At 43.1% G+C, this 26,726-nt stretch overlaps 3 protein-coding genes across 3 annotated transcripts; 2 read left to right on the forward strand and 1 right to left on the reverse strand.

Moving 5' to 3' along the window:
- Positions 1 to 79: 79 nt before the first annotated feature.
- Positions 80 to 6,518, forward strand: prelid3b (PRELI domain containing 3). Its single transcript, XM_035631730.2, has 6 exons — positions 80 to 341; positions 1,380 to 1,548; positions 2,814 to 2,903; positions 3,482 to 3,552; positions 3,822 to 3,924; positions 4,360 to 6,518. The coding sequence occupies exons 1-6, from the start codon at positions 310 to 312 to the stop codon at positions 4,474 to 4,476; spliced, it is 582 nt and encodes a 193-aa protein (XP_035487623.1). The 5' UTR covers positions 80 to 309; the 3' UTR covers positions 4,477 to 6,518.
- Positions 6,519 to 7,643: 1,125 nt separating this feature from the next.
- aurka (aurora kinase A) lies at positions 7,644 to 11,445 on the forward strand. The gene is made up of 9 exons (XM_035632584.2): positions 7,644 to 8,006; positions 8,366 to 8,431; positions 8,636 to 8,972; positions 9,057 to 9,099; positions 9,209 to 9,400; positions 9,747 to 9,885; positions 10,052 to 10,200; positions 10,331 to 10,505; positions 10,973 to 11,445. Exons 2-9 carry the CDS (start codon positions 8,369 to 8,371, stop codon positions 11,153 to 11,155), a joined length of 1,281 nt encoding a protein of 426 aa, XP_035488477.2. The 5' UTR covers positions 7,644 to 8,006; positions 8,366 to 8,368; the 3' UTR covers positions 11,156 to 11,445.
- Positions 11,446 to 13,661: 2,216 nt separating this feature from the next.
- On the reverse strand, positions 13,662 to 18,339 carry slc32a1 (solute carrier family 32 member 1). The gene is made up of 2 exons (XM_035632783.2): positions 17,379 to 18,339; positions 13,662 to 16,236 (listed from the first exon to the last, which is right to left on the reverse strand). Exons 1-2 carry the CDS (start codon positions 17,769 to 17,771, stop codon positions 15,049 to 15,051), a joined length of 1,581 nt encoding a protein of 526 aa, XP_035488676.1. The 5' UTR covers positions 17,772 to 18,339; the 3' UTR covers positions 13,662 to 15,048.
- Between the last annotated feature and the right edge of the window lie 8,387 nt (positions 18,340 to 26,726).

Genomic DNA, 26,726 nt, shown 5'->3' on the forward strand with positions numbered 1-26,726 from the left:
AACTGAACAAAAGATATGCCGCACTCTGTAACGTTAAACTATACATCATATGGTCCTCCGTCTAAGTTTGCGTCATTCATCAGTTATGCGACAATATTTTACAGGATTTATTGCACACATGTCTGTCAAAGTGTCGAAGTGTGGCCGAGAGACGGAAATGCGTCACAGGCTCATGTCATGTGACCGCTCCGGTGGAGTGGGAGGAGCCTCGCGGCTGTTCGCTTCAGTGTTATAGCGCCTGCGCCTACCGGCTTAATCCACGAGTAGACTCCCCGGCACCACCGGCTCCAGTAACCTCGCTTCACAACCATGAAAATCTGGACGTCAGAGCACATATTCCAGTGAGTAGTCTGTTCCGCTCGCCTGGATAACTCGTTTCATTTCACATCGGTCGTGTGTGTTACAGTAAGAGATGGCTCGGGCTGTCAGAGGTTGTCTGTCATTGGCAGGCTTTCAGGCGGCGAAGAGACGCCACCTGGCTTCGTGTTTTTTTTTTTTTTATAATCTTTAATACCATTTTGCACTAATGGATGTTAAAGCAACAACAACAGCGTGAGTGTTTTTTGAATAAACGTGAAAAAACGAACAGAAATCTGACTGCGCACGAAGGGAGAGACGTTGCACAACCAGGCGGGCTGGTCCCGCCCCCCTGCACGCGACCTTTCCTCTACTTTGTCGCGTCTGGTTGCGTCACCGATCGAAGCCGGGCGAGTCACCCTGGCAACCGTCCACCGCGATGTCCGACCCGCACTAGTAGTACAACTTATTTTTACTCGGAAAAGCCTTTACTTTTTTATTTATTGAGCCTGTAAAATGTACAAACAGCCTGATAATGAGAAAGAATCTCATTTAGTTCCACTGCGCTGACTCGGGCGGTGATTTACCAAAACCTGAAAAAAATCCTGCAGTTTCAGAATGTGTCGCTTGTGTCACCTATCCGCCTTAAAAATCACCAATTAATCAATTATCAAATTGTTTAATTGTTATAGTAATTGATTAATTATATTGTATAATATTATATACATTCGTCTCAGCTCTTGTAGCAATATAGTGTAAAAATACTCCCAACATAGAAGTCCTGTATTTCAGATTTTACTTAAATATTATTAGTGTATCAAAGTAAAACTACTCCTGCAAGTGGTACATTTTTATTATGTTAATGTTTTGTTTTTTTGCCGCTGATGCATTACTGTTGTGGATGGTCAAAGTGCTGTTCATTTTAAAAAATGTTGTATATTTTTTGACCATCCACAAACAGGCATTATACTTGATAAAGTCGTTGTATGTTTTGTATGTAAACATCTCATTGTGTAGAGTGACTAGTTTAACTCTAAACTAAAACTAAAACTCTGTTTTGTTTTTTGGCTTCCTTTCAACAGCCATCCTTGGGAGACGGTGACAAAGGCCGCCATGCAGAAGTACCCAAACCCCATGAATACCAGTGTGATCGGAGTGGACGTTTTGGACAGGGACATTGACAAACAGGGTCGCCTCCACAGTAAAAGACTGCTCAGCACAGAGTGGGGCCTTCCATCTATAGTGAAATCAGTGAGTCTCAAAATCCATTGATTTTTTTAATAAAATTAGAACTGGTCAGCATTCTGGCCTTCAGAGTTATAAAACTTGCTGCAGCAACTTAAAATGTCGACATGTGACTCTGAACGGAGACACACATGACCTGACATGTTAGTTTGTGCTTGTGAAATACTGGCTTAAAATGATTTAGAAAACTAAAATAGATTGTTAAACACCACACGAGAATCCAGTTACAGCCTCAGTCAGTTTAATAGGTGGGTTAATGCTTTCCAGCCGGCGAGCGTGACCTTAAACCTGCAAGGCTATTTCTGTACCCGGGTATCATGGTTGCTGACCAGGGCCGCTACGAGTTCATGGCTTTGTGCCACGGCTCGTGTCGTACTGCACGTGGTAGTGCCATTTCTGTCATTGCAGAGGTTTACCCCATGACGGCATGTGATGTAACTTTCCATCTCTGTGTCAGCTCAGTTGAAGCTAGAGGTCACTACAAGGCAGAGCAGCGACAGAGGCCCTTGGATTCCTGCAACATGTCGTTTGAGCTTCCCGTTTCTATCCCTGTCACGTTGATGATAAGGCTGGAGAAGAGATAATATCCTGTGACTTTTGTCTTATTCAAGCGTTTGCCAATCAGCCGCTGTTCTTTAGGATTGACCTATGCTGCCTGTTTCATTCTAAAGACAGTCTATGACAGGCTGTCCCAGTGTTTGGTAGCATATTAACGTGACCCTTAATCAGATTGTGCCAAAGCAAATCGCTCCTGAGCCTCCTGAGGTATGAGCATACAAACTGGATGAGGACAACTTCCTGCGACGTCTGAAATTTTGGTTTAGGAAAAAAATTAAATAAAATTGACGCAAATCCCAATATTGCTTCAAGGATTTGGAACAGAAACCAATCTAGACGCGGGGTGGAGCGTTGGATGGACAGTGTTCAAACTTTACATATAATATTATACTTTACATATAATGTTAATGTTTAAATTAAAGATCATAATTAAGATTAACTGCAGGTAAATCAAGAGCAATCTGAGTAGGTACTGGCGTGTTTCTACTGAAAATACTGATTAATTAACATTAACATTTGGTAAAGTATTAAGTCAACAGATGATCTGTGTGTTATTACAAACAGGACATGAAGCTTTGAACTATTTAGGGTAGTTAGACCATAGGGGAGGAAGAAAAAAATATAAATGAAGGCATAATTTCAAAGCTAAAAATCCTTGATTTCAGTTATTGGTAAAAAGTATGTAAAACGTGTGTCTCTGTCTTTTTCTTCAGATCATTGGTAACTCACGAACATGCACATATATCCAGGAGCACTCGGTTGTGGATCCCAAAGAGAAATCTTTTGAACTTCAGTCCACAAACGTGAGTATTTATTAAGTAACGTAATATTAATCTTTAGATTTTATTTTATAATTTTTATGTTGGACCACAAGCAATGTGAAGGAAGGTCTGTTGCCTCGGACTTCATCTCACCCAGGTATAGTCTAACATATCAAACTTACATTGCCATGTAAGACACTATCTTACCTTCCTGCAGTTGCAGCTGAAAAGGGATTCTATAACGTTGGCAGGAAAAAATAGTTTGCCATTTCATTTCTGCTTTGAATACAGTGTGATGTAACTATCAAAGATGGAAACCCTCTCAGGTGTTTACAGAACACATTCTATTGTGGATTTGTCTGCCACCAACACCCATAATAACCCGTCTAGATCCAGCTTTCACGACTTACATTCCACTGAACACACAGAGCAAACCTGAGGTATTTCTGGAATGACGCTCTGCCTGTTACACAGGCCGACAGCTCACTTTTTAACAGTGTACATTCATAATAGGGTTTTGAGACTTCACTTGACATGTGTCACCGTGGCCTTTGATATGAAAAAGCACATATTGTATCTCAACATTTACTAATTTTTGTCTTCTTATATTTCCTTCATAGATCACTTTCACCAACATGATATCTGTGGATGAGAAGCTAACGTACAAACCGCACCCTGAGGATGCAGAAAAGTACGTTTTTACTGTTAAGGGATTTTAGCGTTATAGTAAGCAACTTTTGACCAAGATTCATGTGCTTTATTTGTTTTATTATTTCTTAAGATTTTCCTGATTTGGCTTGTTTTCATTTTTTACGATTTTTTGACATTTTTTGTTTTGTCTATTTTTTTTATACTAATCCTATTGTAAATTAGGTCTATATCTCAAACTCAATGTAGTTTTGAGGTAAAATAAAGGTTGAGTGAAAGAATGAATGATTAAACAAATATTTTCTTCTTTAGAACAATACTGACACAGGAGGCTATCATCTCTGTGAAAGGCGTCAGCCTGAGCAGTTACTTGGAGGGAGTTATGGCCAGCACCATCTCTGCTAATGCAGGAAAGGTAAGCGATCCCTTAACATTTTGCTTGGCCCATTTCAGGTAGTTCCACACAGTGTGTTAAACTGAATCGATTATTGATTATTGGACTGAATTTTCTTCTGGTCTTGCACTTAAAAGAGCGAAATCGGACAAAAGACATCATACAATAGCCTGAACAATTAAATAATCATGAGTTGTTGTGTTCAAGTCGCACACTTTTCAGACAATCTTGAAGTGAAGGAATTTGTGGTGCAAAAAAAATGATGGAATTTGTAGTTGTGTGAAGAATTTTTTAAAGAGGGAATTCCAAATCCAAAGTTAATAGGTCTTACTTGAAAAATATGTGGGGTTCGATTCGATTGTAACGATACTGACCCCAAAGATTCTTGTCCTTCAATGTATCTAGCTTGATAAAATTCTCCTCCTGTTGACTAATACCATATTTGTTCTTGACCAGGGCCGTGAAGCCATGGAGTGGGTGATCAGGCGACTGAATGCAGAAATAGAGGAGCTGGCGGCCACAGCGCGTGGGACCATTCGCACCCCGCTGGCTGCCGCAGTCACTGAGAAATGACACCTGCCTCTATTGTTTGACATTGTCGGACAAGAAACTGCATGCCTGTACAAACCAGGCCTCCCTTTGTGATGCTTTGGTGCCCAATTGGTGCTCTGGGTTTTTAGTATTATTTGATTCCTCCATCACCCATACTTTACTATCTTCACTCGATATATGTTAAACAGCTAGCTGCACCACGAAGGGATATTCATGAGTAATTTTCATGAGTTGCTGCGTGGCCGGTTGCCGCAGTGATGAGAGACTTGGGAAGGAAATGTGGGTGGTGCACTCAGGGATACGTTTAAAACAACATTACTATCCGTGTGATTGGAAACGTGTAGCGTTGAAAAGTGCCAAAGGAGACACACCGCTTCTTGTGTTCCTATCTTCCATAAGACCTCAGAAGGCCAGGCAGTCACGCCTCTGGCTCGAACTCTTTTGTTTACAACGACAGAGTTAAATGAACACACAACAACTGATGGCGAGGAATTCTCTCAGTAAGATACGATGGCCGAAAAACAATGCTGCGTCAAGGCAGGTTTCAAGTGCGATGCATTTCAAGGGTACATTCAGGAGTCAGAGTTAACAGTGTTTCACACGCAGCCATTGACCAAGAGACGTTAATGAAATGTTTCACCGTCAGGTTATTTTTGTTTATCTCTTCAACAGTGTTTTCTTGTGGGACCTCAGTAATGACAAAGACAATGTACCAGCCAGAATATAAACTGTATTTTGTTATGTGATAACTAATATTGTTATTAAGGTATTTAAGTGGAATGAAGGGATCAAGGAACTTGCCATATTTATTTTTTTCGTGACTTTTAGTAGAAAACCTTCTTAAATGCTGCCGTACAAACAAGCCTAACTGTAAAAGCTTGTTTTACTGAAACATAAACTGTATGTTAATTGTAACTGAGTTCTCGCAGCACGTCCTTTCAGTGTAAAAGGCCGAGACCTTTGCCATTGCTCTTATTTGCACTTACAAAATAACAAATTTCAACAAAGAAAGGCTGCTACACATGCTGAGGGAGCTGATAGTTTGTGAAATGTGTGGTATGAAAGATTACATGTGGTTACACTGTTCATTTGAGAAGATCTCTCTTCATATAACAAATAGCAGTGTGGTGAAGGTCAACGCTTTTGTTTCATTCATGTGAATATATAAAGAATATATTTTACCTGTGACAGGAATATTTATTTGGGGAGGAGTTGTTGTTTTGTTTTTGTTTTCTGTTTTCTGTTTTTTTTGAAGGAATGATTTGTGTTTTGGATTGACCACTAGGAAATGTGATATCACATGCTTTTGTTAGAAATTTTAACTTAAACATCTTGTCTGGGTGCCTCTTAAAAAAGAGGTTCTCACCATTTGCAGAATGTGGCAGTAAAATAAAAATACATTCGATTTTTGGCAGTATCAAATTATGTAAAAAATGAATGCCGAATGTGTTCTAGAAATTAAATTCTTTATTTTTTTAACTTGCGTCCAATATAAGTTTGCAAAATTCAACCTGGAGTGGATATTCATTCGGATTAGTAGTTGTTTTATTTTTCTAGTAGCAGTGGCCGTTGTGAAAATATCCAGTGCATATGATTCTGCCAAAATAGCGGCTTGATGGCCTTTGTGAGGTTTTGTCAAGAGATGCTCTCTGAATATATGCATTCCAAAAATCACTGTTATCTAAAGGGTATGAAAGTACAGGTTTCTTTTATATCGTCTGAGTCTAAACACTGAAGCTGTTACTCTTCATACTGTATTAACACCCAGGTGTGGGCCAGTACAACAGCCTTCTTCTAGCACTGGTCTCTTGGTCGGATTCTTTGATGTTGCATGTGGGAAATGGAAGCTCCACAGGCTGCCATGCTGTGGCCAAATGTTAGACTTCCAATTTCATCTTTGCAAATCATGTTAAAAAGAGTCCCTGCAATGTCATCAAGGTAGTGAATGACAAGTCTTACCTTGGTAAAGGTTAGGGCCAAAGTTGATAAAATGTTATTGTTTTTAATTTACTGTCTGGAAAAAATGTGTTTAAATAATGGTTAAAATAAAGTTGTTAAAGTTATTTTTACTATCCCTATGCAGTATGCTTGTGTCTATCTATCTATCTCCTTTTTTCCACTATTGTACAGAACAGTGCAGACAATCAGCCAAATATATTATCAGAATACATGAAATATAAAAATGTAACAAAATAATTAATCCAGGGTCACAGAAAATGTTTGTGTGCTTAATCTTTTTGTTTTTTGTAAGGGTTTATGTCTTCATGTACAAATTATGTCATTCATCAAATTATTAACATTTGGGAAGGAATTATTAAACCTTACCTTATGAATGTGAAATTTAAAATTATCTATCTATCAATTCAATTCAATTTTTCAATTCCATTCAAAAAGCTGTATTGGCATGAAAGTTTAAATAACAATGTTGCCAAAGCATAAACATACAATAAACACAACAAACAGTAACACAAACATTAACACAACATTAAGATTTATTTATATTCTTTAGTGTAGTGTGTGTGTGTGTGTGTGTGTGTGTGTGTGTGTGTGTGTGTGTGTGTGTGTGTATGTGTGTCATTCACTGTCCCTCAGGTTGTGGCATGTTAAACTATCTATCTATTCATCTATCTATCTTTCTATCTATCTATCTATCTATCCATCTCTCTATCATCCATCCATCCATCTATCCATCCATCTATCTATCTATCTATCTATCTATCTATCTATCATTCTAATTATCTATCTATCTGTCTACCTATCCATCCATCTATCCATCCATCCATCCATCTATCTATCTTTCTATCTATCTATCTATCTATCTATCTATCTATCTATTTATCTATCTATCTTTCTATCTATCCATCTATCTATCCATCCATCCATTCATCTATCTATCTTTCTATCTATCTATCTATCTATCTATCTATCTATCTATCTATCTATCTATCTATCATTCTAATTATCTATCTATCTGTCTACCTATCCATCCATCTATCCATCCATCCATCCATCTATCTATCTAGCTATCTATCTATCTATCGCTCTATCGCCCTCTGCTGTTTTGGAGGCTTTCCTCTGACGTCAACACCCACCGGTTCCCAGTGTTTGTCATCAGCCAATGGGAGCGAGTACAGAGCATTCTCTCAGCCAATCGGAGCTCGTGGTTTATTTAAAGCCTTTGAACGGAGGGACGTTTGAAAATCGAACAAGCATAAGCAGCCTTCGGCGAAGTGTTGGCGTCTTGTAGTTTGAACTCCTTCCTTTAAAGAAATATATATTTATTGTAAATCTGTACTTCTACTTATTTTTTGCAACTTCAGATCTGCTGATTAAAAGGACTTGCTCTGCCACAGCGGCGTTAGAGAAGCAATATTTGCGTTTCCGCGTATGTTTATTCCTAATGCATGTAGCCTCTCGTCAACGGGCCGACGTAGCAGCTAGCTAGCTAGCTCGGGTAACGTTACGTGCTTTGGGGCTTTTTGGGGTTTTTGAATTCTGGACAAGTCATCGGACGTTGGTCGCCCTCGGACATTGTGCACTAATACATTCAGGTAAGTCTTGTTATCTCATTGACAACAATGTTGTGTTTTTCTTGGCTGTGGTCAATAAGCTAACGTTAACGTCTGTTAGCGTTAGACACGGTGGCTGGTGGCTAACGCTTCATTTCATTATGTATTGTGGTTTTTAGTTTTTGTTCAGTTTCTTTTTTCTGTCATATATTTTACGTAAGCATAACACATTGGTGATACTTAGGCCTTAGACTCTTTATGATGATAACCACAATGCTTATCTATTTTAGCTGTGGTGCAATTGATTATTGAATCATTTAATAATTATTCTTATTGTCTCAGATAATAAGATAGCCCTAGCTGTGTATGATTTTAAACTCTTAAGCTTCCCCTTTTCTCAGAATATGGACTCTTCTGCGAGACTTAAGATGACAAAAGACATGAAACTTCAACGGCCTGAAGTCAAAGTAAGTTGTGATTTTATAAAAATCTGTGTGCTCAGATCGACACACTCAGGTAGAATTCCACGTATCTTAAGATGACGGGACTGAATTGATAATCGGCCAGAGAGCCAGTGAAGGACCTTTAGCAAATGGAGAAGTTGGGAGGTTTCAACTTGCTTTTGAAAGCTAGTTGATAGTTTTGTTGATTTTTTTTTTTCTTTCTCGCAGCCGAGCGGCGAAGGACCAAAGCGGATTCCTGTGTCCCAGCAGTCCCAGATGGCTGTGGTTACCCCAACTCCACATCAGCGCGTCCTGGGCGTGTCAAACGGACCTCAGCGCATTCAGCGGCCCATGAGCCATCAGAAGCCAGTGTCTCACGTATCTGTTGCCATCAAGTCCGCGCAACCCTCCGATCAGAATGTGAACCCCAACGCTCAGATTGTGAATCCAGCCGCTCCGCCCAAACCCAGTTCCCAGCAAAACCAGCTAAAGACAAATGTGCCCAAGGTTCAGCGGGAGCCGGTCAAACCCCCGTTGGAATCAGCAAAGCCGGAGAAGCCACAGAGTAAGTATGATTTAATATTGGACGGACTAATCTTTTTTGTGTCTTCTGGATGCTAAAATATATATTTTTTTCTCTTTTTGTCAGACAAACCTGCCAAGATTGATTCTTCTGATGTCTCTTCATCAAAGTATGTCTGAGTGTAATTTAATATACACATTTTTTCCACATGATCCATTGCAAGTTTGCATATTTTGTTTCGCCGTCGTCTGAAACTGCGCACATTTCTTCTCACACAGGAAGCGATGGGGCCTGGAAAATTTTGACATTGGCCGTCCCTTGGGCAAAGGTAAATTTGGCAACGTCTACCTGGCGAGAGAGCGACAGAGTAAGTTCATCTTGGCCCTGAAGGTGCTCTTCAAGAAGCAGCTGGAGAAGGCCGGGGTGGAGCACCAGCTGAGGAGAGAAGTGGAGATCCAGTCTCACCTCAGGTAACGCGTTGCTCAGTGAATGTTATGGCAAATTTGAGCCAGTCACAGGTTGTTTGATACAGGTGTAGTCCAAATTATGTCATTTTTAAGGGCTTGTGAGCTTGATTGCTGCTGGCTGTGTGATTCTGATTCCTCAATTATCATTAGGGTTGCCTTGTTATTGTTGTACACACCTATTGCATGACTTGCCCGACAGCCCCATGTACCTCAACTCTAAAGCAGCTGCTGAGGCATTAGCTCGTTGTGACTGTTCATTTAGTTCAGCCGGCATTTGATCTTTTGAAACCTTGGGTTGGGTATTTAAACGCAATTTCTCAGAACACTCCTCTGCATTGGCGTCCTGCAGGCACCCCAATATCTTGCGCCTCTACGGCTACTTCCACGACTCGTCTCGGGTGTATCTCATCCTCGAGTTTGCACCCAGGGGAGAGCTGTACGGTGAGCTGCAGCGCTGTGGAAGTTTCCCCGAGGACAGAAGTGCCACGGTGAGTCTGCCAATTTCAGACTTTTTTTCCTAAAACGTAGAATTTGCCATCAAATCAACAGCTGGCTTCACCAACTTACAAGTATTTATAATTGCATTCAGTGAAGTTATTAGGGTTTGTGTGTACATTGTATTAATTGTTCTTTATCCCTTATGTGCCGTACTAGTACATCATGGAGCTGGCAGATGCCCTGAACTATTGCCATAACAAGAAGGTGATCCATAGGGACATCAAACCAGAGAACCTGTTACTGGGGGACAATGGGGAGCTGAAGATTGCAGATTTTGGCTGGTCTGTTCATACACCCTCCTCCAGGTATCCTCATGAGCTTTTCTACAAACGTGCCCCCTTTGTTTTAGACTTTTAGTGAATCTATGGAATTGTAATGTTTGGAGAGGACCATTGTGTTTGAGTTCCCTTTGCAATTCACTCTCTCCCTGTCCAGGCGGTCCACCCTGTGTGGAACACTGGACTACTTGCCCCCGGAGATGATTGAGGGAAAGACTCACGATGAAAAGGTGGATCTGTGGAGCCTGGGTGTCCTCTGCTACGAGTTCCTGGTCGGAAAGCCCCCCTTTGAAACCAAAAGTCACGAGGAGACCTACCGCAAGATATCAAGGGTAAGGCCGGGATAAACTGACAACAACAAAAACTGACAGATTATTTTTTATCAACTTCTGGATGGAACACCAAACGAGTATTTGCTGTATATGTAAAACGATACAGTTTGACAGAAACGACATTGACATAACCTCGTCCGTAGTGGTGTCCCACTTCAGAGCAATGACTTGCAGAGGGAACTTTGCTCCCGTTCATTTTACACTTATTGCTCTTTACAACTTTTTTCAATTGAGTTTATGATATCAAATAGGTTATTTGAGACTAAAAGTTGTTGTTTTCAACTTATAAGCTTTTTTGCGAAGAAGTTATGTTTCTGTTTTGTTTGGAACACATAAAGGTACTGGTGTCGGTAGCAGAGCTTTAGCAACAATGCTAGCCAGTCAATTGAGGGAGCCGTTAGGCACAAGGGGAGGTCACCATGTGGGCCCCATGGCTTAAACCACTTTCTTTTATCTTTGTTCTACAGGTGGAGTACAATTACCCTGCGCAGGCCAGTATCAGCGCTGGAGCCAAAAACTTAATCGCCGAGCTGTTGAAGCACAACCCCATGCACAGGTTGCCCATCCACGGAGTCCTGACCCACCCCTGGGTGGTTGAATGCTCGACCAAGAAGCCCACGACTCTGAACAATGAAGAGCCCAGCCAATGAGCCTCTTTGTGTTGCAGTGTCGGGTTCAGACTTGACCGGCTGGTGTGGAGCATGAATACCACTGTGCAGCCGATAAGTCAGAATCTGCTTATTCACCTACCACTTGACTTTCAAATCACTTTCGCATTTGAGCCGCTCGTCTTTTTTCCTCTCCTTTGTGGGTTTCCGTTGTCTTTCCAACGGCAATATTTCAATGTACATATTTCACTGTTTTCTGTGTAATTATGAAAATTTTATTGAATTTTTCTAAAATGTCATTACTTGAAATAAAAGAAGAAAAAAAACCAAAACATTTTCCTATGGAATTATATCACCTTCAACGCCCACTGCAGCTGGTGTCTCAAATAATCATTCATGGAATATTTTACTTTGGGATTAAGAAGCAGATATCTATGTTATTGAAAATCATCTTGTTGCCAGTCTGGCTATGGTGCGTTAATTCTGATTCTCATAATTTTAATTTTGGGGAACGTTTTCTGCCTAAAAGGTTGAGTTTTGTCTGGGTTGTAAAGGTTGGGGAAAGAATGAAAGGCCAAAAGTGGTTTTGCACACCATGGCGGCAGTTGATCTTTCTGTCTGTGGTCTTTATTTCATGAAGCTGGACACTGATTGGTCAGAAAGTCAATGTGTTGACGTAGAGGCTGGTGTCAATCCATCACAAGATGGTCTCTAGTTTGCTCCCTTGTCTGTTTTCTTTTTCTTTTTACAGAATTGAATGATCTGAAGCTCTATTCAGGATGAAGCAGTGATTTCACAGGTTCAGGTGGAGATGGTTTTATCAACTCGTTCACAATGAAATGCGTCCAGCAGAGGGCGCCAGCATACTGCAACAGCTGCATTGAGAACAAGTACGTTACAGATCAGTGTTCATGTCACTGTTGATAAATCTGTTGAGGCACAGCGAATAACTGCTTCAGAAAAATGTCACTAATTAATTTAGAATTTTATTTATGTTTCTTGAGAGTATTCATGTCACGGTTAATAAATGTGTTTAGCGCACTGAATTTATGCTTCAATAAAAATGTTGAAATGCAATTTAGAACTTTTTATGTGTGGGTTGCCCCCATGTGTCAAAGTTATATTTGTCCTTCATTTTTTAAGCAATTTGAATGAGATTTTAAAGAACATAACATGATTTGTAAATGTATGATTTGTGAAGACCCCATTAAATAATGTAGTTATGACAAGAGGGCGGTTATGTCGATAAGTGCACGATGAAACATAAGAAGGTCCAAATCGTTGAGCGTTTTAAACGAGTCTAATTGTGACGTCAGTGAGTGAATCGGAGAAAAACGGCATCTGACTAGTTGGATACAGAACTGCTCATGAGAACTACGTGGTAATATTAATTATTTGAAATAAGCATTCATCAAAGTATTCCTTTAGTACGTCCTATGTGCTTGCCTACACTGAGGTAATATATACTTTATAATATTTTGATCAGAGATCAAATATTTCAATAATGTTCCAAGTGATCTGTATGGTAAACTGTCCTGTGGGTCTATTGTCGTGTTTCGGCAATTTCTTTCCAGAACAGCAGGTGGCTCCCGAGGCATTATAATATTTAGTGGCTTTGCCTTGAAGATGATAAATGGAGAAACTCAATCCTACACGACTTGTTTATTCATGTCAAAATTCCTTGTTGTATCCCATATTTTTCGATTGAAATTAATTGGTACATGCCTATATAGCCTATGGTGATGGAAAGTGATACATTCACTCAGGGAAATGGCTGCAAGGGTTTCAGATAAAATGTGTTGCACATTAGATCAGCTAAATACTGTGTTAGGACTATATCCCTATTCTGATAGATAACGACCTATATATCTAAATAGAATTTTCATTTGTCCAAGATCACATTAGGAGGTATAATACCGTCATCGCATTTTTTCCCCTTTCCCCGCAGTCTCGCTGCACGTGAACTGTCCCGTGGACCAGACAGAACCACCGTGCCATTCATTCGTATCATGCACCACCACCACCACCAGGTGGATCTACTCCTCGATGCGTCTCCGGCAGCTGGAGACGAGGCCTGCCGTCACGGAACAATCCAGATGCTGTCTGATGTGCAGAGAATCAACACGGTGAGTGGATGAACAGGTCGACCAACCAGGCCTGACTCATGCCTGCAGCAGAAAATCTGGCAATGTGTGCGTCCTCATTTGAGTCTGCAGGAATGTTGCATCCGGCGGAGAACGCACGCACCATTTGGATTTCTGCACAGACAAAAGCCTGCGGCAGCATACAGGTGTGCGATGTGGTAGAACTTGGAACAGGCCCCTCACATCTTGTCATTCTTTCTTTCTTAGCCACTGGGCCTCTGCGGCTTTTACACGGTGTCAATTTATCCTAAAAGAAAATCTATTTTTTTAAAGAATGCGAACGCGAGGTTTTTTTTCCTCCAGCATTTTCTGTCTTTTATTATAGAGAAGAAAGAAAAAAAATACAATGTTCTGACCGTTTTTTCGTTTTACATAAACCACACACATTTTTTTTTACAATAGAATTTCACTTATTTCTTTATTCTTTAATATTAATTTCACGATATATGAGATAACGACTTTGAGATATACATTCCATCTTTTTGAAACCACAACGACACACTACACACACGGTTTTATAACATTTCCACAGGACCCATTGGATTGCACAGAATGAAAAATGTCTGGATGCACATTTTCCTCTTTAATTATCTCTTCTTTTGTTATTTAGATTTTCTTAAACATCGAATTTTTTCCAGACAGGAGTCTATCAAATGAACTTGAGAACAGGCCTTTCTCTAAAATTAAAATGCAGTGTGCAGGGTTTCGATCACTTGGGGCCCCCATCTGGCGGATTTGGGCCAGGGAGGGGTCGTCCTACCACAATGTGTTGAGAGTGGCTGAAGTAGATTCGTTATCGCCGATAAAATATAATTTTTTTAGGGGGCGGGGCAAAGCATTAACACTTTCACACAGAAGAATCAAAATTTGGAGGATTTGAAAAATGTCCACTTCCCGGTTTCATTAAGTTTTGTGTACTGTTCTGAAATATCATACATTCAATGCATAGTTTGTATAGCTGCGGTGTACTATTTGATGTTTTTGCATTTCCAGTCTTGTAATTGCTCGGGGGGAGGGGGGAAAGGTCCAATTTCCTCACTTATTAACGAAACTCCACTGTTCTTTTTTTTTTTTTAAATGTATACATCGTCTTATATTGTGTTTCTATACTGCTGGTTATTGCCATTCGTGTTACTTCTCCTCTTCTGGATTCAAACCCACACTCGTGTAATCGTATTGCAAATTACCTTGAAGAAAGTGGCATTGTTTTTTGTTTTGTTTTTTTATCTCTTTTTAAATTAACTCATCTCAATCATCTGCGAATCACATTATACCGTCGAATGACCGTCTGTCACAAACGGGAGCGTTTGTACATGAAGTGAAGTCTCGTGTGGGGGGGAAGCACCACAAGAGCGACGAAAAGACGAACTGCCCTTTTTTTGCCATTTTGTTTTAAGGTCAATATTGTAAACGTTCACTCCACTGGAACATATGTGTATATGTAACTCTTGTTCGCATATTTATACAACATGTAGTGTCCATATAGTGTGTTGTGTGGATGCGTTACATATCCTCTGTGTGTGTGTGTGTGTTGTGTGTTTGTGTGTGTGTGTGTGTGTGTGTGTGTGTGTGTACACGTACGCGCGTATTTTTTTTCTGATGTGATGCAAGACCGTATGAGTGCGAAAGTTTCCGCGTGTGTCCGGTGTGCGCTCTTTACGCATGGATTAAGCAGAGGGGCTGCGTTTGCGGGGGACGTCGTGTGTTTCATTATTATAGATTATTTAATTTTTTTCTCACTAAAATGGGGGTTTTGCAGTTTACATCTATAGCTCCAGCAATGACCTGCATCTACTCTTCTATGTTATATTTGAAAGCCTCTACGAGCCCCTCTACCGAGTGGATGAAGCCGGACACGCTGCATATGCCTCCTATTACAAAGATGGAGACGTCGAAGAAAACCTGGTGCCACAGCAGCTTTCTCCATAGAAGCTTGAGGTGGAAGAGGCTGGGAAGCAGAAAGCACAGGCCCGCGCCCGTCAGGCTGCCGGTGAGGCCCATGAGCAGGGCGAAGTGTGGCACGTAGATCGCCATGAGCAAGGTGAACACGACAAGGCTACATCGGAGAGTGAGTCCCCAGGATTTTAGGCGTCCGTCGCCGCCGTAGCAATCGGGAAAGTACGCGCGTCCGCCGTCCTGGAAAAACGACTTCTCCAAGACCTCGACGGCGGCGAAGAACGGCAGCGGGTACGACAGCAAAGCTTTGGCCACGAGAAAGAGGTTGACGACGGCGCGGATGGTCGGGGGCAGGTTGTCTGTGATGACCTCCTTGGTGGCGTCGGCCCAGGTCAAGTAGGCCACCAGGGCGAACAGGCCCTTGAGGATGCAGGCACTGATGTGGGTCCAGTTCATCATGCAGTGGAACTCGCTCGGTTTGTCCATGTTCCCCTCCAGCGACGGCAGGAAGATCTGCGACGTGTAGCTGAACACGATAATCCCAATGGAGATGGGGAACTTCTTGACGTCGATGTAAAACTTGACCTTGTCCCAGGCCCAGTCGCGCGCCCTGGAGAGGCAGTACGCGATCACGAGGACGTTGATGACGAAGTGGGCCATCGTGCACAGCAAGCTGAACTTGGACACGGCTTTCAGGTTCTTGAGGAAGGCGCAGGGGAGCAGGGCGACGGTGGCGATGATGGCCCACGACTTCTGGGAAATCGGCATGTTGGGGAAGCTGTTGTACATGAGATTGCCGCTGACCACCACGTACAGGATGCACGTCATCACCAGCTCTATGATCTGGGCTACATTCACGACGTGGCCACCCAACGACGGGAACCTGGGCGCGCAGCAGGCGTTGGCAATGTCCACATAGGAGTCCCTCACGCGGACGAGCTGCCCGTCTTCGTCCTCCTCGTACAGGCAGGAGATGAGGATTTTCCCCGTGTAACAGCACACGACGGCGGCGAAAATAATGAGAAAGAGTCCGAGGTATCCTCCGTGCAGGATGGCGTAGGGCAGCCCGAGGACAAACATCCCCTGGAGACATAAAACAAGACGGAGGGAGAGGACATCGTGCGTGAGTTACATTTTTAAGAGTAAATCATCAATGTGGTGAACGGGATTTGAGTTTGTATTGGAGTCAACCAGGTCATGTTTTAATGCAACGCTTTGGCCTGACTCTGTGGATGTCACTCCCGGTTTTTCCGTGTTGTGGGTTTTCCACTTCGCTCTGAGCGCATCTCGCCCTCCTCTGACGTCAACACGTGCTGGAGGAGACACGACTCTGACGTCACAGTGACTGCCGCGACCACGGCCGCGTGATAAAGCATGAAAAGGATTGAGCCGGCCGAGGGATTCTTTTTGTCGCATAGCGCGCGCACACACACACACACTCACACACACACACACACACACACGCACACACACACACACACACACGCACGCGTGCAGACTCCACTCTGGAGTACAACCCTCGCACTTGAGATGATCATCTGTCTCTTTGTGCGTAGTTGTTGCAAACATCTAAAATTATACATGTTTCTGCTTCTTTTATCTTTTTTTAACAAATTGACCCCCCCCCCCCCAAAAAAAACTGTTATTGGAATTTATACGCGACTCATTGCATTTTTTTTATATGCGAGATGAATATTCATCTCCAACAGATATTCATTTAGTAGCGGCCTTCAGCCTTCAGCCCCAAAAATAATTCCAACAAGGATGATTAAAAAAACAATGTGTTTTTCCTTTATCTGTTTGTTGTATCAGTTGCACTCAGTTTTCAGGGACGTGTGTGTGTGTGTGTGTGTGTGTGTGTGTGTGTGTTGGGGTGGGTGGGCGTGCACCAACGCATCGTAATGTCTAGCTGTTCTAAATTCTGCATTGTTCCGATGACAAAATGCATAGAAGTTTGACGACTCTTGTGTTTCCAACCAAAAGTCTGAATATATATTTATTTTTGTATCACTTAAAAAACAGTAACTTGATGAAAATGCTTCGAGGGGACAGAACCAGGTCACTTATGTTTCCGTGCATAAATATTTCGGTGAACATTTCAATGCTGTGGCAGGTGTGTGCGTGTATATACATAGCATTTCGCAGCTGCTCTGAAGGCGACTCAGCCAATTAGAACCGAGCGCCGGAACCGCCCGTTCATCGTCCACCCGAAGTGCGTCTTTTACCTGGATTGCATTCGTGACGTTCCAGCCCGCCTCCCACGAGGTGATTCTTGGTCTGACTTCGGACAACTCGTTATTCGAACCTCCGTCCTTGGAGCCTGAGAGCACCGGACCGGTGCCGTCTCTCTGGTAGTGGCTGTCCCCGGCCAGCGCGCCCCCGTCCCCGCTCGCCTCTCCTCCCATCTCATCGGACGACATAATGTCCATTTGCATGCCCTGCCGGTGGTCGTAGTCCAGGTCGTCGCAGGCGGCGAAGCCGAGACCCTCCTCGTCGGTGGCGGCCTGGAACCCCATCCTGGCGAACATGCCGCTCACCTTCGCCTGGGATTTGTTGGTCACAGTCGTGGCTGCGTTTGACAGTTTATTAGAAAGCTTGCTTCTGATTAACGTCGCCATTTTTTTGCTCCTCTCAACGACTCTGCAGCTTAATTGGTGTTTTTCCTCCTTATTCGGTCGGTAAAAATATGAGGCTACTTTGAGTTGCAGCTCTGGATTCTCTACATTAAATAAAGCCTCGAGAAAAAAGAGTTGTGTTTCAAGACACCGGCGGTTTTTTCAGTTGCTATCTCCACTTCTGGTTCAGTGTGCGCCTGCTGCTCTCGGTTATCCCCAGGTTCATGTCACCTTCAGACGTCGCCGCTCCGTCTCTGCATCCTGGCACCGCGCACTGACGCTCGACGAGTAGCGCACCTTTTCACTGGGAGGTAGTGCAGCGGTGTGCGTAAAAGCTTTACGCGCGACAAAGGGCACGCCACGGGGTTCTGCCAGGCCTATAATATCGCTTTCTTTTGGGGTTTTAGGGTGCAGGCAGCGTTTCCTGGAGTAGCTTGTAGGTTTTCAGGTGCCTTTACTGATGCCAATGCGGTACCGTGGAGCCCAGGGGGGTGGGGTGGGGGGTAGTAGGAGGAGACACGTGTCCTCATCAGTCTGCCAATGCAAAGCACGTCTCCAGCCCTCCCAGTGCCCCACCGGGAGAAAACGGGAGAGATTTGCTGCATTTCTAGGGGAGGTGCTTGTGTACCCCCGCCGTCCCCTCCCAAACCCATAATCTATAATACCTCATCCGAACATCCAATGACATTCCGGGGGCCTGAAATCTTGCATAACTTTACGCGTATAAAAGGAGGCTGGAATTCGCCGTTAATCCAAACTCTCTGGACCATTTTTTTTGTCTTTTAAAATAATTATAGGATTCATTTTTTTGTAATCTAATGTTGCAATATTTCTATTTCTTTTTTTGGCGTGGAGCATCAAAATAATAACCCAAGTGGTTCCGGGATTACATGGATGAAACAGAAAGAAAACGTGTTGAGTTTGTTGGTGATGAGGGAAAAAAATCGTGCCCTTTGTCTTTTCTAAATTATGGTAAGATCAGAGCTGGAGACGACATCTATTTTGATTTACTTTAGCAGAATGAGGCCTATTTAATATTTTTTTATATTTTGAAAGATATATGTCGATCTACTAATGTGTCACTTGTTGTGTTTGCAGGCTGGAGTCTTCATTCAGGAGTGCACATTTTCCCCCTCCCTCCCTCCTTCCCTTTTCCCTCCCTTCAATCCTTCCTTCCTTCATTCATTCCTTCATTCATCACTCAGTGACAGTGTTTGTGAAGAAGATGATGTGGCAGCCTGAGCCATGGCGGAGTTTCCGTTGAGAAAAAATGTAGTCTATATGCCACGAGATTTGTTCATTAGAATTAAGAATCTCGTGTGATATTATATCCTGATTTGATCTGGAGTGAGAATGGCGAATGCATTCATTTTCATTCTTTTGTCAAACAAATTATACCAAAGATATACAATGAACAGAATTCCCTGCCTCGTAAAAATTAACAATAATAAAAAAAAACATTGCTTGGCTGAAGCAAAGAAAAATGCGCTTATGCGTTTTCTCTCTTCCTTGTCAAATTTAGTTGATTCAGTAAAAAAAGAAGCTTTAATAGTAGTGACATTTTTTTTAATGAAGTGGTTTTCAGTCACCGAGGCCCAGAGTGCCGTCAACAGTTTGTTGACATGGCCTTGTCAGTAGTACTTTGTGTCCAACCATGTTGCGTGTCTCCTCAGGCTGCAGTATCACAGTTCATCACCACGATGCAGAGGCACGGCCCTGGCACACAGTCTACTGTAACACACACACACACACAGGCACAGGCTATTTGCTTTCTAATTGAGAGAGGGAGGGAGAGAGTGAGAGAGATAAATAAACCTTTCACCGTGGTTTTCTTCAATAGAATATAAGCTGCACGATCAGAGCAGCGATGCAGCGGAATATAACAGAAGAGTAAACCGGTGATAATAGTCAAACGTCTGCTATTTTTACTTTAGTGTATCAGTGGGATCATCTGTGATGAGAGGCCTCCTCTTGAGGATCTGTGATTTGAAGAAGGATACAGAAGTGGTTGCAACACAACACCATACCGGTTCACTTAAATATGCTATATTTTTAAAAAAAAAAATCATGGCTTTAAAGGGGCAATAATGAAGTTTTTGTCTTTTGTTTTTTTAAACAGAAAGGCTGCACCATGCTGCAGTGGTTTAACCAGCACGCTCGGAGGCAGCACACACGGGCCGAGCCGCAGGTACCGGGGGCCTGTGAATCTCTGTTAGATCTTAAGCCTGATTTAAAACCACGACATGTGAACAATAAAATACGCACCGACGCGCGCTCCCTCCATAGTTGCAGGAACGAAAAGTGGGCTGCCCGCGCCCCCCCACCCACTCCCCCTCTTCCCCGAGTGAAAGAGTTAATGACGGAGGCTCTTATCAGCGGGCTGCAGCCTCCTCCTCCTCCTCCTCCTCCTCCTCCTCCTCCTCCTCCTCTGATCTGCGCCCCGCGCTGTCTGGTGGAGTGCGCAGGCAGCAGGATGAAAAGAGCAGCCGTGACACCAGCAGCCACCAGGTTACACGGGCTGCGGACCTTTTCACGACCTGCTGGAGGCCCACAGGTCACCTATAATAATAATCATCATCATCATCATTAAATAAAATTTAAAAAATACATTTCATATACAATATTTTGTTTGTGATAAGTGTGTACAGGATCTCGTGCACGCGGGCGGTGACTGTGTGTATTTGTGAAAGGCCTCTTCACACCGATTTGGTCTTTATTATCGTGACAGAGAAAAAAAAGAGTCTCATGCTGATGGAATCCACACGTTTCGAGGTTTCAGACGTTTTCATGCAGAAAGGTGACTATACACAAATTATCCGAGTCTCCTCGTACACGCACTTTTTGTCTAAATGTGCACGTTTGCGCACAGTGCGCTCTGGTGTGTATGTATGTGTGTGTGTGTGGGGGGGGGGGGGGGGGGCTTCGTGGTTATCCTTCCTCCGCAAAGAGGATAAAAGTGATTTGCTCAGTTTATCACCCATCCTCAGAGTCATTTGTGGGGGGGGGGGGGGGGGGGGGGGGGGGGGTCATGGGTACCACGTCCCAGGAGGATCCTCGTCTCTGTGGATACAGATTACGGCCAATCAAAGCTCTTCATCTGTGTCTGGGCTTGCACTGGCAAACAAAAAAGGCAGGGACGACGTCGAAAGCCAAAATCCAAAATGGCACTGTGATCTCACCGTGTCATTCATTTCTGTAGCCCCCCCCCCCCCCCCCCCCCCCCCCCGACACCGCCCACCCACCCTGCCCCTCCCCTCCGTTCCCTCCACAGTATTTCACCCCCCGGCTCTCCCTTTTCACATTACACACATGGGTGAGCTGGCACAAGGTCTCTCCGCCTTCATGTAACCTCCTCCACCCTCCGCCGACGCCCCCCCCCCCCCCCGCACCTTTTCCTCCAATCACAAAAATATTTGCCAAATTTTCGCCATTATGGAGGGGAGCCTGTTTCTCCTGGAAACAGCTGCCCGAGTACAGATCCTAACAAATAAATCAAACACTGGTCGAACTGCTTTTGGTGAATACCATAACCCATATCCCATCACACAGGGGGTTTGTGTTTCCATGGCATCGTCAACCGCAATTATCTAGGTCTACAATGCCTTCCATTTATCACTACACTACCTATTAAATGATTTGTGTGTGTGTGTGTGTGTGTGTGTGTGTGTGTGTGTGTGTGTGTGTGTGTGTGTGTGTGTGTGTGTGTGTGTGTGTGTGTGTGTGTGTGTGTGTGTGTGTGTGTGTGTGTGTGTGTGTGTGTGTGTGTGTGTGTGTGTTACATGAATCGTTTGACGCACGACCCAGATTGAGCCAAGACTATTTAAGGGAAAGAGGTCCAACCAAACTCACCACACGCACACAAACACGCACACACACACGCACACACACGCTGGGTGGGTGCGTGCGTGAAGCTTCTGCACCTGAAGAGATCCCAGAACAAACAGACGCATGACTCCTGTCCTTTAACCCGCGACTGTCTTGTCTGCTGTGTCTATCATCCAGAACCAGCGAGGCAGAAAACTCCACCCGGCCCCTCATCGATTAATGTGGGACAATGGAAGAGGCACTCCGCGCTCTCCGGGGACCGCGGAGGAGGGGAGTTAGCCCGCATCAGGCTAATCAGAGGACCTCAGAGTCCATTAACATTTGCATCACAATCACAGGTACAGCACGCGGACTGTGATGTGGACTGCAGGATATGAGTCATATGCGCAGAACATATCTGTATAAAAATCGTTTTGGAGGCAAATGGAGAGACAGATTCCAGAGCCTGGATTTCAGCACCATGGACAGCACGTGTGCGATTTTTGTCATTATTAATATTATTATTATTATTAGCCAATTGAAGAGAAGGTTTAATGGACTTTACAGTTAACAGGCAAAAAAGTCTCAACACAAAGTCCACTGACTACGTTTTTTTCTCCAGCTTTCAGTTACATTTCGTCATGGCCATTTTTAGTTGCCCGCTTGTCCTTTAGAGGATCTGACTGTTATTCCAATGACTTTGAGCAGCAAAGTAAAAACAGAAAAAAAAAACCCTGAAGGAAATCTAAAAGGTAAGACTTGATGGCACTGAGATATTTAGAAACGGTGAGTTACTTCATCGAAGTGATTCAACACAAGTTTTTACTTGAGAAACTACATATTCCAGAAAGATGTCGTGTAATTTATCTATTTTTTGGGAAAAATATCTTCTTCATCATCATCATCGTATTTTTTTTTTTTTAAATTTGGTTTGGTCTCCACGGAGCTGCAAGCGAGCCATCAGGCAACCACTGCAGCCGCCGCCCACTCCCACACAGAGACATCCAGGTGGCCCCACAGTGGCAAACCACTAAGAGCCTTTTCATTACTACTAATGCGCCTGTTTAATGGCTTATTATGGGCTCCCGAGAGAGAGAGAGAGAGAGAGAGAGGTTTGAATTAGTCCTGCATGATGGCTCCTGTCTGAGAACCAGCACAACACTGATCAATTACACGAGGCATTCTTCTCATCCATAGATACCATCCATATCCACGCTGTGTCATTATATCTGTACTCATATCCGTCTATACCCACCACACCTGGGCAGTTTTCCCATCCTGTGCGATATATACATATTTAATACTTGTTTTTTTAACCGCACAATCATACAACACTGTTCTCAGTAGTCACACTTTTTTTATGTGCAACCCAGAACACTGCACATTTGAATGTTCTTCCACAAGGCTTGTACAAAATGTATAGCTTTTTATTGTCTTTTTTTTTTTATAGTTTATTTAAGTCGTATCTTAGAAACAGCCTGTCCTGTACATCCATCACATAGGTGAGTCTCCCCGATGAGTGTTTGATTCGAAACGCTCCCTCGGCGCCGTTTCCCCGTTAACGCACGGTGACTCGACTCTCTCCATCAACGCGTTGACGTCCTCTCGCCGGGTTCACTCTCCTGCTGCGACACATTAACATTGTAATTGCCTTTTTTTGAGCACAATAAACGGAGCCAGTCCGCGGGGACCTGCGCGGCCCCGGGGCTGCGGCACAAAGCTATGCCATCGATTTCCACTCTCTGCCAGCGGGAAGAAAAAAAGAAAAAAGAAAAGACATGAAAAAAAACAAAAATACCAACCTGGACCACGCATGTTTTCCTTGTATGTTGAAAGTGTGCAGATGATGTGGAGGGGGGTGTCTGCTCAGCATCTGACACTTGCCTCGGGCCAAGGGGGAGGAAATAAATTGGGCAATAACTGCTCATTATGATTTTAAATATCCGTGTAATGACTTAAAACATTATTATTAATATCGTTAGTCGTATCGTCAGACATGAAGCCAGTGAGCAAGGGACATGTCTCCAGTATTGATCAAAGGTAAGGTGATAGAAGACCGTCAATATCTAATCTACTACACTAAGAACTCCAAATATTGATGTGTGTGTGTGTGTGTGTGTGTGTGTGTGTGTGTGTGTGTGTGTGTGTGTGGTCGGTCGGTCGGTCGTGGTCATCTCACCTAAGACTTGTACTGTATAGCAGTGCCTGTGTGTGTGTGTGTGTGTGTGTGTGTGTGTGTGTGTGTGTTTGTGGTCGTGGTCGTGGTCATCTCACCCAAGACTTGTACTGTACAACAGTGCGCATGCCTATGTTTGCATATGTACAAATGCATAACTGTTATGTGTGTTATTATGGTGTGTGTGTGTGTGTGTGTGTGTGTGTGTGTGTGTGTGTGTGTGTGTGTGTGTGTGTGTGTGGTCTTGTCACTCAGAGCACAGTCAATACAGGAGAGGACCTCAGTGGCCGTTTAACTGATGTGTAATAGTTTTGTTCTCATTAAAGTTTCATGTGGTGAGAGCAGCAGACACCGTGTTGCCTCTCTCAGGGTTTTTCCCCACGTTTGAATCACGCTGCACTTTGACTCAGCAGAGCGCTGAGGTTCACTGTGTTTCAATCCTGCAGCACTCGACACAGTCACACGGTGACCGGGAGTTTACCACCAGGACAACTGGTGCCTGATAAACTCCCTTTTTGTAGTGTTATGTCATACTTGTACCTGTAATGGAGTATTTGTTAAACTGTGGTTTTGCTACTTTTACTTAACTGAACTATCTCAACACTTCTTCCTCCACTTCCTTTAGGTAATCTCTGCTTCTAAGGTGAGTGAACTTGAAATCTCAGTATTATTAGATGCATATCTTTATTGTCGTGTCATACAACCACAAATACACAATAAAAATCACTTATTTATATGTGCACACTTTTCTTTTCACGAGACCATCATTGATTTTCAACTGATGCTAGTGATAAGTTGTTATAAGTGATACACATCTATATGTAATCTCCTTGAGTTGCTTGTATTCAATCCCTTTCATGTTTCTAAAAATACATTCAATTTGATTAACACATTGTGTCATTTCTTTTAACAAGATGCTAAAAATCAAAAGATGAGATCAAACAAACATGGCCCTGGCAACACAGGGAATCCCTGTTTCAATTCAGCAGTGATGCTCGGGTTTATCCCGACGCATCCCTGTGTTTTCATTAATACAACCCAATCTATTTCCTCTCCCCATCCAGTCTGAATGATTCATTGAAATGCACATCTTGTTTGCAATTGATTACCTTCACAACCTGCTGAAAGCTTTTTGTTCCGTCCCTGTGATGTCGGCAGGCCCTCAAACGGCCTTTTATTGAAACGCCGCTCATGGAGAGTGCTCGGGGCTTAATAAAGGCAACCGCCGGCCACGTACCATGCAGGTTTATGAATAAAAACCACGTATGCACTTTTGAAAATGTTTCCCCCCCCCCCCCCCCCCCTCCACTTCCTCCCATCCCCCACAGTGGAACCGTGCCACCACTTTGGGCTGTCATTAACTGCCATTGTCAGCGGCGCAATCAAGAGCAGGGGAGGGAGACAGGGAAAAAAAAATACTCCAACACTTATCATGAGCTCAACCACCAGAGGGAACACACATAAATGTACAACACACACACACACACACACACACACACACCCACACACCAGGAGAATGGATGTTACTATTGATTCCTCGGCTGACGTGCGAGACATCGCACAAATACAGAAGCCCGGGTCCAAAAAGGTGTTTTTGTCTCTTTCAACAGCTATAATTGATCTGCAACTCCAGGCCGGTGACTGCCTCTATATTTAGACAGCAGGTCAATACAGCTATCAAAAAATACATCGCAACAGTTTGATCTGAGCTGCTCCTGAGGTTTCCAGAACAAAGTCACAGGAGACTTTGGAGACGGAACTTTACGCAGTGAAACAACACGAGGAAAACAGCGTCCTGAAATGCAACAGGCTCTCCAAACTACACACGACCACACTCTCTGGGACGTTTGTGCCTTTACCCTCTGACGTGACCCATAGTGGCATCTGCTGAAACAGCCCGAGGCATGTGGTCCATTAAGCGCACCGGGGTGCTGCCCCCTCCTGCAAATCCGATTGTCAAATCCAATGTTTGTTTTATTGGAAACAATGTTGTTTGTTGCTGGTGTGACAGTGTGACTCTCTTATGAATCCTATTCAAGTAGAGTTAGTGCTATGACTAATGTTAAAGTTTGATCTGTGCACTTGCATATCACTGACATAGGGCCTGAATTCCAGCAGCGTGGTCGCCTTGTCCCAAATCAAACATGGCCACCGTGCACTCCCCATAATGGCAGTTGTCCGCTCGCCAAAATATTTAGTGACTGCTTTTGCTCACTTGGCTTAATTCACTTTCCGGTGTGTGCCTCCTGTTTTTGCGACATGAAAAGTACAACATTACCGTTGCTCCTTCCCGCCATATTCAGAAATTTCAACACATCTTGACCCCCCCATACTTTACTGTACCACTTATTCTATTTCAGTTTATGTTTTAATTTTATGGTTTTATTTCTTTGTAATTTGTTTTACTTGTATTTTTTCTTTGTATTTAGCCACCGGTCTTCTTGTGTTTGCTCCTTTAACTTGATATTTTTATATTCACTTATTTTTGTTTACTTCATTTTTACTCTTTGTACTGTAACTGGGGAGCAAAATCTGGCACAAGAATTTCCTTCAAAGTTCTATCTTAACCTTTCATGATGATCTTATTTCTATATTTTATGGTCGTGAATTATTTTGGGATCTACAGTATGTGACCTTTGGGTTGTGTCTACAGAGAAACAATGAAAAATGCTTTGTTGAACTATGCATGTCGTAACTTTCAGACTCCTTAGTGACTTCTTTCTGAACCTCACTTATCATATGATACTCAATATTTTGATCATGTATCAATTTTTTTCACTGACCACACATTTGCAATTGATTGAACATTACACACATATGGAGAAAACATTGGATTCCGAGGGAGGGGGGGGGTTGTCTGTTTTGTCTGGTTGTTAATCCAGCCTTACAAAACAGCCCTGATCAATACTTACAACACTTGTGATTCTCTTGAAAGTATCTTTCATTGACGGGCTAGAGGTCAACGCTGCCTGTTGGTT

Source organism: Scophthalmus maximus, chromosome 6, assembly GCF_022379125.1.
Source record: "Scophthalmus maximus strain ysfricsl-2021 chromosome 6, ASM2237912v1, whole genome shotgun sequence".
Classification (NCBI taxonomy): domain Eukaryota; kingdom Metazoa; phylum Chordata; class Actinopteri; order Pleuronectiformes; family Scophthalmidae; genus Scophthalmus; species Scophthalmus maximus.

Bases quoted from the DNA above. Each gene is read 5' to 3' on its own strand.
- prelid3b (XM_035631730.2), top strand. From the start codon at position 310: ATGAAAATCTGGACGTCAGAGCACATATTCCA. The intron at 1,549-2,813 runs GTGAGTCTCAAA...CTTTTTCTTCAG, and splicing joins TTCCATCTATAGTGAAATCA to ATCATTGGTAACTCACGAAC. The intron at 3,553-3,821 runs GTACGTTTTTAC...TTTCTTCTTTAG, and splicing joins CACCCTGAGGATGCAGAAAA to AACAATACTGACACAGGAGG.
- aurka (XM_035632584.2), top strand. From the start codon at position 8,369: ATGGACTCTTCTGCGAGACTTAAGATGACAAAAGACATGAAACTTCAA. The intron at 8,973-9,056 runs GTAAGTATGATT...TCTTTTTGTCAG, and splicing joins AAAGCCGGAGAAGCCACAGA to ACAAACCTGCCAAGATTGAT. The intron at 10,506-10,972 runs GTAAGGCCGGGA...TTTGTTCTACAG, and splicing joins CCTACCGCAAGATATCAAGG to GTGGAGTACAATTACCCTGC.
- slc32a1 (XM_035632783.2), bottom strand. From the start codon at position 17,771: ATGGCGACGTTAATCAGAAGCAAGCTTTCTAATAAACTGTCAAACGCA. The intron at 16,237-17,378 runs GTAAAAGACGCA...TTATGTCTCCAG, and splicing joins ACGTCACGAATGCAATCCAG to GGGATGTTTGTCCTCGGGCT.